Raw genomic sequence first — 18,231 nt, forward strand, 5'->3', positions numbered from 1 at the left:
GGTTTTTTGTGGGTTTTTTTTGTTTTTGTTTTTTTTTGTCACTGAAGTTTATTTAGTTGTTTTGGAGTTATTCATCCACACACATACATATGTGTATAAGACTTCCCTGTTGGCTCAGCAGTAAAGAATCCGCCTGCAATGCAGGACCCACAAAACACTCCGGTCCAATCCTTGGGTTGGGAAGATCCCCTGGAGTAGGAAATGGCAACCCACTCCAGGAGAATCCCATGGAATCAGAGGAGCCTGGTGGGCTGCCGTCTATGGGGTCACACAGAATCGGTCACGACTGAAGTGACTTAGCAGCAGCAGCAGCAGAGAAATGTCTGCTTAAGTCTGTTGCCCATTTTTGAATTGGGTTGTTTGTAAATTTTGTATACTTTTGAAACTGTCATGTTGGCCATTGTAGCTGGAGTGTATTGATCTGGGAGAAACAAAAAGAGATTGCATTTGTATTCAGAAAATAATAAATGTTTTAAAAGATGCTCTACCTCTCTAGCAATGAGAAAAATCAAATTAAAGCCACAACACTCAATTTTATACCCTCAGACTGCTAATAAGAAAAATGTGATAACATTAATTATTTAAAAATTTAATTTTAAGAATGAGCTAATATTTTAGATTTTTTTCTGCCAAAACTAAGAAAAAATATTGGTAATTTTTAATTACTTACATAATTTTTTTACTATCTTAGAGTCAGGAAAGGATGAATATCTAGCAGCATTTTTAAAAGTTATTTTCATTTTAAAAGAGTTTTCATAATCAAAGTTTTCAGATTTTGTGTTGAGAGAGACAGTCATCTATAAAGTGTCATTGTTGGTAGAGTGGTAGGGTTCCTTAGACTTTCTCCTTTCTTTGGGAGATTATGTATCTCTCAGAGTCCACTGTTAACTCCTTTCCCCCTTTCTTATTTCTAAAGTGGAGAATATAAAAGAAAAGGGTTGATTTTCCAGCTCCCTTGCAGCATGGGCTAGTTAGGCAACACACAGTCCTGATCAGTGAGAGGGAAGAAGATGCCTGCTAGGCCACTGTTCTCTCCTTTTTTGGTTGCCAAAAGGAAGAACCAGAGGTGCTCAGTCATTTGGTAACCTGTTGGAAAAATCACGTAGACAATAAATGAAAAGTATGAAATTAAAAACCTTATATATAGAGAGAAAGAGAGAGAGAGAACTTAGGTCGCTGATGATATTACTGAGCTGCTGTAGCAGCTTTGGACCTGGACTCATGATAATGTGAGACAGATCCCTGTGGGTTTGAGCCAGTGTTGGTTGAGTTTTCTGCTGTTTGAGCCAAACCTGCTTCCTAACCGATACCATTTTATGATTAAAGTCTTCATAATTATTAATTGGCATGAGTGACTGATGATAGAATATACTATAAAATACAAGGTATTATAATGTTGCTATGATAAAGTAAGAATACTTGGTTGACAATACTGTGAGATTTTTATTATCATAAATATATATGTGTGCATATCAATTTGATTTATTTCCCAATGAAAGATATATATTATTATAAAGATAAGGCACTTCCTAATACACTATCTTCTAAGATTTAACATTTGAAATATTAGCATCATTAAAGGTATAGATATACCTTATATTTTCCAGATATTGTGTTTTTTACAAATTGAAGCATTATCAAATATTAATGAGCACTTTTTAGCAATAAAGTATTTTTTAATTAAGTATGTACATTTTCTTAGACATAATCCCATTGCACAGTTAACAGACTATCATACAGTGTGCACATAACTTTTATTTGCACTGAGAAACCAAAAAAGTTCTGTGACTTACTTTATTGTGATACTCACTTTATGGCTGTGGTCTAGAACCGAACCTGCAATCTCTCTGAGGTATGTCTGTAGACATCAAAGTATTTTAATAGGTAGCTGAATTTCCATTTTTTACAGGTGAAAAAAACAAGGATTTGAGAGAGACTATGGAATGGATTCAGAGTTACTTAATTACTGATTTTGTCCATTTCGTGTTTTTTCCTAGAATGTAGTCTAAGAGCACTGAATCGAATACTACATGATGAAATTCTAAATAAACCTATGGAAACGCTTAAACTTGCTATTCCATCAGGGATATATACTCTTCAGAATAATTTACTCTATGTGGCACTGTCAAATCTCGATGCAGCTACTTATCAGGTATCTAAAATACATTTCTAGTAGTCCTTCTAAGAAACAGACAAACAATAATATTAGCTGTTTTCTTTTTCAGGTCACATATCAGTTGAAAATTCTTACAACTGCACTATTTTCTGTGTCAATGCTTAGTAAAAAATTAGGTGTGTACCAGTGGCTCTCCCTAGTAATTTTGATGACAGGAGTTGCTTTTGTACAGGTAACTATTCAAGATAAGTATAACTTTCATTTTTATCACAGTTTCAAAATCTCATTTTGGAGAGTATGGTTGTTATTTGTTGATGCAAATTAATGCTTATTCTCACATCTGTTTTTGAGGGCTTCCCCATGAGGAAGATACCACATTGGGACTATAAATGATACAAAGAAATAAAATCAAAAAATCTGAGTCAAAGAAGTGAATAGTCTATTTAGGGAAATAAGACACTTTGTAAAACAAAGCTGATTTTTACTTAGTATCAGATCATTTGAGATCAGTCACTCCCTTCCTATTGTCTGTCAGCTTCCCTGATACACTCCTTCTTGGTTCTTTTCACATCTTTCTAATGATTCCTTAGTGGTTTCCTTCCTGGGGTCCTCTTCCCTCATATACACATTAGAGATTGGGGTTGTTGATAGGCTTATTGTTTCTCTTAAATTATGTCCTTATTTTTTGAGATTTCATTCTTTCTGGATGTTTTTATTAATAGATATGCTGATAGTTTCTTGATCTGTGTCATCAACTCTGGTTATCACCTCTAGTTTCACATTTGTATATCTGAAAGCCCATTGGACATCTTTGGTTGGTTGTGGGCTTCCCTGGTGGCTCAGACAATAAAGAATCCGCCTGAAATGCGGGAAACCTGGGTTGGATCCCTGGGTCAGGAAGATTCCCTGGAGAAGGGACTGGCTACCCACTCCAATATTCTTGCCCTGAGAATTCCATGGACAGAGGAGCCTAACAGGCTACAGTCCATGGGATCGCAAAGAGTTGGACATGACTGAGCGACTAACAGTTCACTTTTCACTTCAGTAGGCCTTATAAACCAAGTGTATCCAAAACTAAACTTTACCTTTCCCCCACCAAACCTGTTCTTTATTTCTATTTTTTTCTAGTCATTATTTACCTAGCCTGAGAGTTGTCCTAGAGGCTTCCTTCAGCCTACACATCTAATCACTAAGACTTTGTGACTGTTTTCTTTTTTTTTTTAATTTTTACTTTATTTTACTTTACAATACTGTGTTGGTTTTGCCATACATTGACATGAATCCGCCACGGGTGTACATGAGTTCCCAATCCTGAACCCCCCTCCCACCTCCCACCCCATATCATCTCTCTGGATCATCCCCGTGTACCAGCCCCAAGCATCCTGTATCCTGTATTGAACATAGACTGGCGATTCGTTTCTTACATGATGGTATACATGTTTCAATGCCATTCTCCCACATCATCCCACCCTCTCCCTCTCCCTCAGAGTCCAAAAGTCCGTTCAATACATCTGTGTCTCTTTTGCTGTGTGACTGTTTTCTAATATTTCCTGATTCTGTCCTTGTCTGTCTCTACTAACATTTCCCCATTTCATGACTTCTTTGTTTCTCAAGTAATCTTTTGCTTCCTAATTGATGGTTTGGTTTTGTTTTTTACCATCACCCAAAATTCAGCCTCCACTTATTTACCACTGTGAGCTATCTTAAAATAAATCTAATCATGTCAATTTCCTGCCATCCAAAGTCCTCCTTCCCTCTCCCTGCATTCACTTTCCTTAGAGAGTGGTATGTATTGTATATTTTCAATAAGTATTTCTAATCATTATTTATTTAAATGAGTGTTACTGAAATATAATTGGCATATCAAACTCTTATTTTCATAGGTCTTGCTTAAGGTAAAGTAGTTGGTATTCAATTTTTAAAAGTGAGGTATTTAAAAAAATCAAGTAACTAATAGTTCAGGTAGGCAAAAACGATGAGAAGGATAGAGAAATAAGTGAAGTTTTAGGAACACTGATCTACAGAATAAAGCTCAGAATGATTAGCTTGATATGGACCTTCCATAATACAGCAACCACTTTGGACTTATTTTTGCTGCTCCAACACTTCACACTCTGAATTTCTACAACTGATCTGCTTATAGAGGCTATTTTGTGCATCTGTGCATTTATTCATTCTCTTTCTCTCTTTATGGAGAATGAAATGGCAACTCACTCCAGTACTCTTGCCTGGAAAATCCCATGGACAGAGCAGCCTGGTGGGCTGCAGTCCATGGGGTTGCAAAGAGTCGAACACAACTTAGTGACTAAACTGTAGCAACAGCAGCTCTTTTTTTAGGGTATTTTTGAAATTATAGATTGTAAAGGCAATATCACTATAGGAAAAAAAATGATTCTAAGGTTTTTTCAAAAGCTTTCCTCTGTAATCCCCGGGAATAGAAATGGTTGCACTTTTACCTTAAGGTCTAAGAGTGGGCTCTAAACATGTATTTTGTAAAATATTATAGGAATTAAACTTGTGTTGTTTCTTTTTGTTCAGTGGCCCTCAGATTCTCAAGAGCTTAATTCTAAGGAACTGTCAGCTGGCTCACAATTCGTAGGCCTCATGGCAGTTCTCACAGCATGCTTTTCAAGTGGCTTTGCTGGGGTTTACTTTGAGAAAATCTTAAAAGAAACCAAACAGTCAGTGTGGATAAGAAACATTCAACTTGGTAAGTTCGAAATGTTTTCTAACATTACTTTTAAAGTGATTATATTGTTATATTTAAAGATGTCTATGTATCTTTAATTAAATAAACCTTTTATAAAAACTGCTAGTTGCTGCAAATAAAATTTTAGAACATGTCGCACCCCTTTTGGTTCCTTTTTCATTGTAGAATACTTTGATTAGTTATGACTTTATTTAGAAATTTGGGTTACCCTGCACTCTTTGAGTATGTTACCAGAGAATTCCCCCTAAAGAGGTGGCTCCTGTAGTATAACCATTTCTTTATTCATAGCTTAGGATTGCTCCAGGAAATCTTGGTTCCAGTAGTCACAAGGCATAAGTCTACCATAAGCTCTGTGGTAGAAGTAAGGGATTCAGCAGTGAACAACACACATTTCCTTCACTCATTGAGCTGACTTTTCCATAACGGTGAGACTTCAGTAACAACCTTCTGATGTTGCCTCTGGCTGACTGTGTCTTTTCTAACTTTTTGGATATTACTTATCATACATCCAAAATTTCTAAATAAAGAAAAATGCCATACCACATACCTGAGTTATTATATCTGCATATATGAATGTGAATATATGAAAATATAGATCTAGCAATAGGAAGATACAATGAAATATACAAAAAGTGCACATTTTACAAATATTTGAATGGAATATCGATACAGTCCTGTAATGTATACACTCTAATTTTTCAGTGCTGCAAAGCTGGTAATCTGTTCTGTTTTACATTCCCATGTCTTTTTCTTAGTCATAATATAGTACTAAGTATATTTTTTCTAAGTTTATATAATTATACAACTGAAAAAACTTTTAATCAAATTGTATCAAAATGGAAAAGTTAAGTTTAAAATTATTTGTAATGTTAATGGAAAAATATCTCTCCTGACAAACCAAAGGACATATAACATAGACTTTACTTTTTTTTTTTTAAGGTTTCTTTGGGAGTATATTTGGATTAATGGGTGTATATGTTTATGATGGAGAACTGGTGTCAAAGAATGGGTTTTTCCAGGGATATAATCGACTGACCTGGATAGTTGTTGTTCTTCAGGTAAAGCATTTAAATTTTTGTATTTATGCTAATAAATTTTATTTTAACATAGAAAATCAAAATAGCTATGATGTACTGATAGGAGGAAAAAGGGCTTCTCCTGTTAGTACTCTTGTTATATCTAGTTTATTCAGGGAAGTTAAAATAGGACTGATCTAAATGCTGTAATGTGAACTTTATGGTATTTAAATTTAACATAATGAAAATGCAAGATTAAGAATAAAAGAGTTAAAAAAAAAGAATAAAAGAGTTGAAGCTGAGGAAAAATATAACTTTTAATTTTTCTACAGTTCTAATTATTTCACAAGTCTAAAGTCAGTTTATTCAGGCTCAAGAAGCAGATCTAGATATTTAAATCTGTAACAGTTTAAAAGTTTAATATTCATCACATATTGGAGTATCCCTATCAAATAACCTCAGTTTATAACTTGAAATTATTCAATGGTTGAATAATTTCATATTCAAAAAATACTTATTAAGTAATCTGGAGGAAACAAAATGAAGATACAGGTCTCTGCCTTCACAAAGCCTTTCTCTAGAGATATTTGGCGCTGAAAGTCCCTTAGGGAAGATGGGTGAGAAGGTAGCAAAGGATAACTGTGTTTTGAAAGGAGGAAGGATACTTCTATTTTTAAGATAAGAGAAAAGGAGATAAGGCTAAGTGAAAATTCAGAGAAAATTTGAGAAAGATTTTCTGATGGCTTTTATCCTGTTGAGGAGGAAAGCCCTCTTTCCTTAAGAAGAGACTACAGACTTGAGAAGAATTTAAAAGGTTTGGTACAGCTGGTAGGAGGGAGAAAATAGAAGAATGAGAGCACTGCCAAGAAATAACAGGACTCAAACATCTATTTATAGTGAGCTCATTGGCATCATTTGTGACTTTCTCTCTTAAAGCTTTTACCATTTGAAGAGGTGCAATGAAAGTGGGTAACTCAGATTTGGGAGTTGATACGTAGAGTTTGGTGAAATAAAGGGAAAGTCACTTAGTTGTGTCTGACTCTTTGCGACTCCATGGACTGTAGCCCACCAGACTCCTCTGTCCATGGAATTCTCCAGGAAAGAATACTAGAGTGGGTTGCCATTCCCTTCTCCAGGGTTTGGTAGAAAACAAAACTCTGAGATATGGTAAAACCATTATTTAAGTAGCTGCAATTTGGAATTTGAGAGGGATTTGGCAGAAAGTTCCTTCTATGCTCTTAAAGAGAGTGATTAAAGTGCTTCAGGAAGAGTACTCTGACAGCAATTTGAAAGGTAGATTAGAATTGGAAGAAACTCGAGGAAGAAAGCCAAGTTAGGCAATTAAAAGGCTAGTAAAATATCGTTACATTTTATTTTTAATCAAAAATAAAAATGTTTCAGTAATCTGAGTATTCAATCTTCCCATGTTTGTCTGAAGAAGTGATATTTAATAACTAAATTGGATAAGGATAGATATTTTATTCATAATATGGTCAGACTCTATTATAACAAACTACAGATTCTGCTGGTAGTTACTTTATCCGATACCTTTTGAAAGAGAGAGTCTATTAAACAAAACCTAGATGCTCATATGTTACGAAATTTTAATAAAAATCACTTATTTAATGGAATTAGATTATAGGACAAAAAAGTATTTTGAAAAGCAGTTTTATATGTGTCTATTTTAAAAAATAATCTTTTAAAACTTCTGCAGGCACTGGGAGGCCTTGTAATAGCTGCTGTTATTAAGTATGCGGATAACATTTTGAAAGGATTTGCAACCTCTTTGTCCATAATATTATCAACACTAATATCTTATTTTTGGCTACAAGATTTTGTACCAACCAGGTAGTGTATTCTTTTCTATTTCTTTAGATCTTATTTAGAAACGTGAGTCCTTCATATGATCTGATCTGAAAAATTTTGTTCTATTACAGCTTTTAAAGAAATATAGTAAGATTCATTTAACTATCTTTTTAAAAGGGTTTCAAACTAAATGCATGAAAGAAAGTCTTAACACTAAACAGTTTTTCATACAGTTTGGCTGGCCAGAATTTCCCCAGTAGATCTGAATAGGGGTCTTTCCCCCACAGTTAAAAGTCATATTTTAAAAAATGATTAAGTCATATAAAGTCATTTTAACAATTAATATAGCTTAAGCCAGGAAAGGAGGTGACATTCTTGAAGAAGATAATTTGTTTATAAGATAATTTGAGTCATCTTTGAAAGGTGGCTCATGAGAAAGTTCTTCAGGGAGAAGAATAGTCTAGAGAATTGCAGAAAGAATGGTGGCTGAAGCAGGAGACCCGGGACTGTGTCGTGTCACAGACACCAAGAGAGCGACAGAGAGAGAATAGGAAAGTATAACAGAAAGCGCTGTTTGATCTACAATTGTTAACTTGTAATCCCAGGGTAATGAGATTATATTTTAATGGATTCCAGGATACCATCCTTAGTTTCCTGTAATTTCACTCCCTCTTCATCATCTCATTTTCTAAACTTTGGAATACTCTCTTCATTCGTCTTTGGGCTTATATCTGCTCTCAGTTCCTTGGTGATCTTTATTCTCATGCCTTTAAATACTGTTTATAGGCAAATAACTTCAAATTTAAATTTGAGCTCCAGGCCTTTATATATAATTGTCTGTTTGTCTATTTTCTCTTCAGTGTCTACTAGATAACTCGTTCCCCATCTCTGTCAGGGTTCTCAGTTTGTTGTACATACCTTCACTCTTTCAATTGCTTAGGCCTTTTAACTTAGGAACACAATTTATCCTTCTTTGAAGGCAGAGTCTATAGATATGGACATAGATAGTTTTAGAAGAGAATGTTAAAATGTATGAAAATTTTTTCTTTTCTCAGCGAAGTAAAGTCATCCTTCTCTTTACTGTCCTCTCACATGTCATTCTAATGCAGAGACAAATCCTATTAACTCTTCCTTTTTAATACTGCCAGTGTGACTGTTTCTCACAACCTCTAATGCTATCACCATGATCCAAGTCACCCTCATTTGTCATCTAGATTAAGGAAATAGGCTCCTGACTTTCCTCCTTGCTTCTTCACCTGTGTCTCTGAATTTTCCCCATTCAGTAACCAGAATGATTATTTTCAAAATCAGTGTACTCAGGAACCTTCTGATTGCACCTTCTGATTGCTTCCCTTGTCACTCAAAAGTTGTCACCATCAATGGCCTATTTGGTTTGGCTTTTAGCTATCTTTCTATCCTCATCTGACATTACTTACCTCTTGTTTACCTTTTTTTTTTTCTTTTACCTTTTTGCTATGGGCTCTGATTTGACCTTCATTCAGACGGTAAAGCGTCTGTCTACAATGTGGGACACCTGGGTTCGATCCCTGGGTCGGGAAGATTCACTGGAGAAGGAAATGGCAACCCACTCCAGTGTTCTTGCCTGGAGAATCCCATGGACGGCGGAGCTTGGTGCAGGCCACTGTCCATGGGGTCGCAAAGAGTCGGGCATGACTTCACTTTCACTTTCACATATTCACATGGCATACTCCCTCATGTCTTCAGATCTTAGCTCCAATATCCCTTTTTCAAGAGATCTCTCTGAAAAAGAGCAACCCCTCTTTAAACATTTTTTTCCTTTTGTCTTCCAAAGTCTTATCACCATCTGATAAGTAAGCAAGGCAAGAACTTGGCATATAATAGATACTCTGATTGTTGAATGAATGTTTAAGATATTAAAATTTTAAGAGTTAGTAAAATTCATTTGTGTTAGTGAGAGTAAGATAGGATTATGGGTGGAATATGGTAGTAGAAAAATGTAATATGCTTGTTATATTTCTATGTTAAAACATTTGTCGTTTGGTTCTTCTCTAGAAACTTGAACAGTAGGACTGAGACATGTGTGTTGAAATCTGTAATTTTTCTGAGACATGAATTTCTGTTACTGTTTTTAGCTTGGTTTGGGAATGAATTACTTACTAGTGAGACTATTAGCATCTCTATCTTAATGATGCTTTATTCCCTACCTAAACTGCCTGAGGGCTTCCCAGGTGGCTCAGCAGTAAAGAATCTGCCTGCAGTGTAGGAGACATGGATTCAGTCCCTGGGTCGGAAGATCCCATAGAGAAGGAAATGGCAGCTCTCTCCAGTATTCTTGCCTGGGAAATCCCTTAGATAGAGGACCCTGCAGGGCTACAGTCCATGGGGTCTCAAAAGAGACAGACACGACTTAGTGACTAAATACAACATTAAATTCCCTACCTATTAAATGGGGGAAATTACATGCTTTAATATTATTTGAGAATGTTTAGTACTTGTAGATTTTAAGGGTAACTTAAAAAGGCATACCTTAAAAAAATAAAGCCTCATATAAGGCCAAGGTGATAACTTTAAATCTTTGAATCATGCGGGGAATAAAACAAGTAAATGAACAAGTAAACAAGGAGAGGAACAAAAGAGTAGGAGTTTTTTGCAGTAAGGTACATACTTGCATGTGTAAATCCCTGTTTCTGAGGGAGCATGTGGGGTATGTTGGGATGAAGATAAAAGGAGAAAAGACAATGATACTGTTATTATTGAATGAATGAATGTTTTGAGAATATGCATAGGACACCAAGTTAGATGGAGGAGACAGGTTATTTTTCCTAAAATAGATAGCTAAGCCATCCATCTTTATGTATTTTTACTTTTGTGGAAAACTTCCATTATCCAATAAATGCAAAGATCTGTATTCTGAATGTAATAATATATTTTCCTTTGTTGTCCCCATTTCACCTACTGAAACAGTTTTTTGGTTTCTCAGTACTACCCTTAACCCCTGTACCTGCCTTTCTGATTGTTCCTTTGGTAACCTGTCAGTTCTCACTCACTTTCTTATCCATCTTATCTACTGTCATGTCTTAACCTGTCTTCTCTATGAAGAAGTCCCAGCTTCACCTTAACTCTAATTTCCTATTTTCACCTGGGTGCTGGACATCTCTACTGATATCATATCACCAGTATTCTGTTTCCTGTTTTTAGGTGCTCATTATTTTGCTTGTTGGCGTTACCATCCTTATATTTAGACTTGCTTATTCTTTTATCAAAAATTTATTGTTTCCACTATGTGTCTGTCAGTATACTAGAAGATCCTAGAGAAATAGGAATGCATGAATAAGATATGATTTTCTATCTGCAAGGAGGTCTCAGTGATCGGAGAAACAGACATGAGAATAAATTATAACTATGATCAATATAGCAATGGAAGTATATACACAATCCATTAGAAGGAGGGGGTGCAAATCCTTTAAGTATTAAATTCTGGTAGCTTCTTCCTTAAAATTTTTTTCTCTCAGAACCATCTAAAAATAGCTGGATTGGGAAAGCAGGGGTTTCCTGATAGTAATAGATATTCTAGTAGATCCTGTTAGAGATGTCATAGAATGGATTCCTAGAAAGTTGGATCAGACAACTTTCCAACTGAGCATGTGATTTTATACAATTCCAGGTTTATGGAAAGCTAGGAAAAGCTCATTATGATTGATCAAGAAAGTGCTCAGTCAGAGTCTAAGTAGTTGACCAAATATTCCTGTGGTAGTAATTTTCTTCAGGATACATTGTAGGAAGTATTATGTTCTCTTAATTGTATACATATACCTGTATTCAAGGCTTTTGAAAAGTTGCCCATCTGCAGCAAGTCAACACTAGACGTATCATAACAGGTAGTGACTAAGCTCCCTATATATGCTAGGTTCTTAGGAATATAATGATGCGTGAGGAACACATGGTTGAACAGAGGAACAGAATGTAAATATCATATTATTTACTATAGTGTGATAAAGTATTACCATAGAGTAACTTTGCTTAGGGGAGTTAGTCTTAGAGACTTTAGACCTGAGTTGCTATCAATAAGCAGTTTTCCTGGGAGGGACATTGCAGGCAGAGGAATAACATCTACAAAGACAGTGTCCTGAAAGGCATGTTGTGTTCCCTAAATGGAGTGGCTGACTTTTAGATGGGGTTGGGTGGAGTGTGGGAGATAAGACTGCAAGGACTAGAAAACAACAACAACAAAAAAAAAGACTGCAAGGACTACATTATGAAGGGCCTTTAAATCATAACTGTTAATAAAACTTTAAAAACAAGACTAATTCATATCCCTGTAACAACACTTCAAAGAATATACACGTTAAAAGTTGATTGATATTCTAGTTTATATTCAGTTTAAGTTCCAGTACCAGTTTCTATTCATTTCTAGTTTATAGTAAGGTATATTATATATATATGGATAGATAAAGAAGAAACCAAGTCTTCTTGCAGTTAATCTAATTTCCTTTTGTAAAGCATCGTATAAAAACTGACCTTCCCTGTTGCTCAGATGGTAAAGAATCTGCTTGCAATGCAGGAGACCCGGGTTCAATCCCTGAGTTGGGAAGATCCTCCGGAGAAGGGAATGGCAGTCCACTCCAGTATTCTTGCCTGGAGAATCCCATGGACAGAGGAGCCTGGTGGGCTTCAGTCTATGGGGTTGCAAATGGTCAGACATGAATGAGCAACTAACACTACTACTATAAAAATTAGTCCTGAGTTTTATTTATTAATACCTTTGATTTTAAACTGAACTTTACTTTGGTTTGAAAAGAGTGCAGTTTTCCCTGTATATTTTCAAATTTTGTTAAAAAAATTGAAATCTGTTAGTCTTCAATGTACTATAGGTAAAAGGCATACTAAAATGAAATACTTTATATACACATACATGTCTAACTGAATAACTTTGCTGTATACCCAAAACTAACAAAACATTATAAATTAACTACAGTTTTTAAAAATGGTTTTAAAAAAAGATGAGACATAACATTTTATACATACTTATTTTGGGAGACTACAGTATATATAGCACAGTGGATGGAAGTGCAAGTTTGGCTCTAGAGTCAGGCATACCCAAGTTTGAATCCCATTTTCTGCTTCAAGCTGTGGGACTTTAAGACAATTATTTAGATTCTCTAAACCTGTTTCTTCATATATTAACAAATGAGGGCAATGCTAGTCCCTCTTCATAAGGTTGTTTTGAGAACTAAATGAGATAATGCATATAAAACACCTAGCTGAATATCTGGAACCTAGTAACCACTTAGTATTTGTTAGCCATGTTACTGGAACATTTTTTCCCAAATTATATTTGTATTTTATAGTAAAGAAATATAATTTGTGTTGTTTTTAATCTGATTTTCTCTTTTTCATTTTTTCTTCATCTATTTAGTGTCTTTTTCCTTGGAGCCATCCTTGTAATAACAGCTACTTTCCTATATGGTTATGATCCCAAACCTGCAGGAAATCCCACTAAAGCATAGTGGTAATTTATCTGGTTTTTCACAGTGGTGCACTGGGAATCTCAACATTAATGCTGCACAGAGGACTTCTACAGATTCTAAGAGAAAATTATCATGCTGAATCTGATGATAATGTTCAAATGGTTTGAAAATACAAAAGTTTAAGGATAAAATATACATATATGTAAAAAAATACCTATTGCATCTAAAAATCAAAACTTGAAAGTATTTCCAGGGATTAGAATAATTACTAGAGGAAATTTAAAATCTGAGTTTTTTAAAAGATATTATGTTTTTGATTGCTACAGAAATATCCTATGCACTCTTTGAAACAGCACACAGCAAGTGTCAGACATCAATTTTGCAAATTATATATATTTAATTTTATTAAATGTTTTTTATCTTATTCTTTCTGTACAGATATATCAAATAACATGGATATTCAAAGTTTGAACATTATAATTATCTATAAAGCTGTGAAGAAATAGTATGATTTGAAAACCATTTTCACATATCTCAGATTTTTATATTTATACAGGAGATTACTAAACAAAGGATTGCTATATGTTGGAAATGTTCAAATGCATAAAAGTTGATAAAGTAACTTTCTGGGTCTGATTTGTCAGAGAATAAAATTCATATTTAAATTTAATATAAAGAAATATACACAACTGTTTCCCCATCTAAACTTTAAGATCTTTTTAGTGCTTTGAAACTGCTGAATGCAATCCATTTGTTCCTGTGCTAGATAGTAGCCAGTGAGTTTTACATTAATGGAGTTTTGTCCTTTGTCTCTTAATTGTATTTTTTTCTGTAAATTGGATAAATCCTTACTATTACTTTAAAATAAATTTCTCTCTGTGTTAATTTCCATTAAAGTTTTAAAATGTAATTTAAAGGGGTTAAATACTCATTTAATAATTTAAAATAATAATTATTGTCTAATGTCTCCATTTGGAGAATTTTAAACTATCACAACATATACTGTACACAACTAGAGAGTTTTTAGATGATGATTTTATTCACTGATCTATAACTGATGACAAAACAACCAAATATATCATAGTATAGACATGAATAAATTGAGACCAGAATGACTTAAACATTCCAGATTGCCATGATATATTTTAAATGGCACTATAACTATAAATTCAAAGTGTTCAGAAGAACTTTCTAGGCCTCTCATAAACCCACTATTCCTAGGAATATTATGATCAAATGTCTGAGAGAGGCAGCCAAATTCTGAACTCCCTTTTTGTGACCTTACAAAAGCTGCCAAGAAAGAGCCACAACTTTGCTTTACAGTAGTGGTTTATTTTCCATTTCTTTTGCATTTGATTAGCACTGGAGTTGAGATTGCAAATTACATGAGTTATGGTTCAGGGAGAGAAAATATAGCAGAAATGATCAAATGAATTGGTGGGCACAGTTACTTTCTAAAATTGAAATAGGGGTTTAATTTATTGTTGACTAGAGACAGAATTACCTATTGTGTATAGAAGTGCTTTATTTTTTCCTTCATGCATTATGTATTTTTAAAAAGTCTCCTGTTCTAATTGTATAAAAACTGTAAAAAAATAAATATTTTTATATAATTCTAATGGATTTTGTTAAAATTTGGCTGAAAATACTATGTTACAATCTGTTGGCTAGTCTCGGCTAATTAGGACTGGCTGTGTTACTTTGCTGAGGCAAACCTAGTCTCAACAAGACACAGGCCTAATATATTCCATTCAGAGTTTTTTAAAATGCTTAAAATTACAAAGTATTTTTACATTTATTTGCTGGTAATTCCAAATTGGTACCAAGCAAACTTTCTGGAACTCTGACTTACATTTTTCAGTGACTACTTTTTAGAGTATTTATTAAATAACTTTACTACAATTTGAGAATTGTGTTTTTAGACTATAACAACATTCAGATTTACATTTACTACTTAATGCTAAGAGAAATCTAAAACCTCAAGACTAAATATAAAGATTTATGTTCAGCTTACACTGAAGTGTTGGGTACTTATGTATTAATCTGGTATGCATTCATCATTAATCGTGAATTCAAGTTTAGTTTCTCCCAATTTTAACAAGCAAATTATTGGACATCAAGCATGTTAGTTATAGTAGTAATATATTTTCAGGTGCCCCCAAATAACACAATTTTCAAGATTCCTTCCAACTTTTATAAAATGTAGTCAAGAGTTTGGAGAATGGGCAAAATAGTCTAAAGTATATTCTCAAAGCAAACTTTTATTAGACAACCATAATTTATATTTTGCTTTTCTAGTAGGTTGGAATAGAGAATTGGTTATATAGTCTATAGCTTTTGATTCATAAAGAAATAACCATATTTGAAACAGTGGACCCATGTCCTAGACCACGTCATAGGTACACGTAATGCCATTTTCTTCTGTGTGTGGTGTGTGTTTTGATGACCTCCAAAAGCCTTATTATATCAACCTTCTATAATGATGATTCCTTGATTATTTAAATTCTTATACTTTTTAATGTTTACATTTATCTCTCAACAACTTTGTTCATTTCAAAGAAACGTGCTAAGGCATGGGAGAAGAGTGCCAGTTGATAGTTCTATAAAACTTTAAAACTATGGTATTTTGGAAGAAAAGCTTGAAATGCAACATATAGATATAATCAACACAGTAATATTACCAATTCTTTAATAAGTGATTTTTAGAGAAGTCGTAGACTACTTTTACAGTGGAAAATGTAGTTTAGACATGCAAAACTTGAATGTTTACATCAGTTTATATTGAATGTCACAGTTTCATAGAAGGAAAGGTGATTTGAGATTTAAACTAGATTCCAAGGAGACAGAATCTGAGTGGAAACTAATTGACTTTGTGCTTAGTAGACCTAGTGTAATAAGACTATTCCTAAGAACTGATAAACTTTTCCTACATATCAGATTATTAAACTTTAACATGTCATTGTATAGTCACTCATCTGAGTTTTGTATTTAAAAACGGTTTAGCATCACTCATTTTATTTACATATTCATTGTTAGAATATTTAATTACATGTGAATGTATACTGTACATGATAAAAAGGTTATAAAAGTTATTTATGCTATATTGAAAGTCATCTGAAGAATCTCCCAGATATGTAGCATATTTAAAGTACTTATAAGACCAAAGAAAAAGCACCGTTATCAAAATCTGGTCCTGTGTGCCTTGCTTTACCAAATACCTGGCTTTTCTTGAGGATATTACTGTAATTCACAATTTTGGACACATAGGCAAAATTAGGATGTTTTAAGAATAACTATAATTCAATGTTTTCATTGTTTCAACATTTGCTATTTAAATTCATTATCTAACAGAATATTGAAATAGGTATATTGTACAAATGTTAGTAAATAGAATTTATCTAAAGAAATTATGGTACCATTGCTCCATCATTGAACTTTTGAAACTTTAACAATTGTATATAACTCTCATTTTGATTTTTTTATTTCTTATTATAAGATAGAATTTACTGTGATTTTTAAAATATTTTTAAATGATTTGGATTCTGAATTTGTCATTATATGTATTTCATTTGTTTAAAAAGATTCTTTTGGGTTTGGGGTTGTGATTTGTATATTTAAATTTTTTATGGACATAATTCAAAGGAATGTATAAATTGGTCTTTTGTTTAAATGGCTTTTTAATTGATAAATCTCTCTGTCATTTTTTGGTATCCAGTTATTTTCTGTTCTCTAGATTTCTGAAAATAGATTATTTTCATAACTATGTAAATTTTTGCCTATATTTCCTTGTTTTCCTGTTCACCTGTGTCTGACTTAACCATGAATTAGTCTTTCCGTATATCAAAAATGACTCCCTGAGCCGCTTCATACCTCTCTGGTTACCTTCCTTTTTACTATGTTCTCCCTTTTTACTTTGCTCTAGTGTGAAAGACTGGGTCTTATTTAAACTAGTTAGAATTTCTCTACCTGTATGATTATAACAGTCTAAAACTTTTTGCTTTAATCAAATTATCTCTTGATAGCGTCAAAGTTAAGAGATTACAGTAAGTGGTATATGTTTTCTTCATAATTTATTTTTTTGGCTGTGTTGCATGGCTTGCAGGATCTTAGTTTCCCAACCAGGGATCAAACCTATGCCCCCTGCAGTGGAAGTGTGGAGTCCTAACTACATGAGAAGCACCAACTGAAAATCTTTATATTTGTATTGGAATACTTCTGTTGAAAGTATTTCAAAATTCTTGAATCCTGTGCTATGTAAATATGCTTCATAATCTAAATCTTATAGATACCACTGTTATTCGGCAGATTCAGATAGGGACCAGTATTAATAATCATAATTGTCTTTCTTATTGTTCTTAAAGAGAATTTTTTCCAAAGCAGGACTGATTACCTACACATTCTAGAAGAGAAAATATCAGAGGAAATAAACTGACCTCAAATCCCAAAGATTTGAAATTCTACTATTGTAGAGCATCTTGGTGACTATAAATTCAGAGGTTTCCCAAATTCACCTAGGTTCAATAATTCACTGGAAAGACAGAACTCACTGAAAGCTATTATATTCACAATCATAGTTATTCCAGAGAAAGGATACAAATTAGAACCAGACAAAGGAAGAGAACATTGGACAGAGGTAAGGAGGAGTCTAAATTCCAGTCATCCTTTCCAATTGTCCACTCCTGGTGAAGCCTTGGACAATGTTGTATATATACTCCTAGCTAAAATCTATGATACTTCCTGCAGAGTACTGCCAACTGGGAAAATTCACCTATGCTTTGGTTTTCATATTTTTACCAAAGTTTCATTATTTGGAATGCTTGATTGATTCTTTGATCACATAGTGTAACTCACTCTCCAGCCCTGATCCTCCCTGAACTAGCAGACCTCAGATGCCAGGGTCTCATGTTAGCATAAATTAGCTCATGTAATTTGAGGAGCCCAACGTGAATAACAAAGACACTTCTACTGGGACCTCCTGAGGATGTAGGCCAGAACTGTTTTTGGGTAAGACCAGATTCCTTACCGTTCGTCACTAATATACATGTTTCTGAATTGATGAGGATGACGCAAGCAATGACAATTGTTTATGGAGACTCTGCATGCTGCACGCTCAGGCTCTTCAGCCATGTCCGA

At 33.9% G+C, this 18,231-nt stretch overlaps 1 protein-coding gene across 3 annotated transcripts in view; it reads left to right on the forward strand.

The window, feature by feature from the left end:
• SLC35A3 (solute carrier family 35 member A3) overlaps positions 1 to 16,783 on the forward strand; it is a 42,451-nt gene extending 25,668 nt beyond the window's left edge. For all 3 annotated transcript variants that reach the window (XM_018045813.1, XM_018045815.1, XM_018045814.1), the window contains exons 3-8: positions 1,998 to 2,152; positions 2,226 to 2,348; positions 4,655 to 4,826; positions 5,766 to 5,884; positions 7,557 to 7,690; positions 13,047 to 16,783. In XM_018045813.1, coding sequence (XP_017901302.1) covers positions 1,998 to 2,152; positions 2,226 to 2,348; positions 4,655 to 4,826; positions 5,766 to 5,884; positions 7,557 to 7,690; positions 13,047 to 13,137 — 794 coding nt within the window. In that variant the 3' untranslated portion in view covers positions 13,138 to 16,783. The remainder of the gene's footprint in view (positions 1 to 1,997; positions 2,153 to 2,225; positions 2,349 to 4,654; positions 4,827 to 5,765; positions 5,885 to 7,556; positions 7,691 to 13,046) is intronic.

The sequence above is a fragment of the Capra hircus genome, chromosome 3 (assembly GCF_001704415.2).
Source record: "Capra hircus breed San Clemente chromosome 3, ASM170441v1, whole genome shotgun sequence".
NCBI lineage: Eukaryota > Metazoa > Chordata > Mammalia > Artiodactyla > Bovidae > Capra > Capra hircus.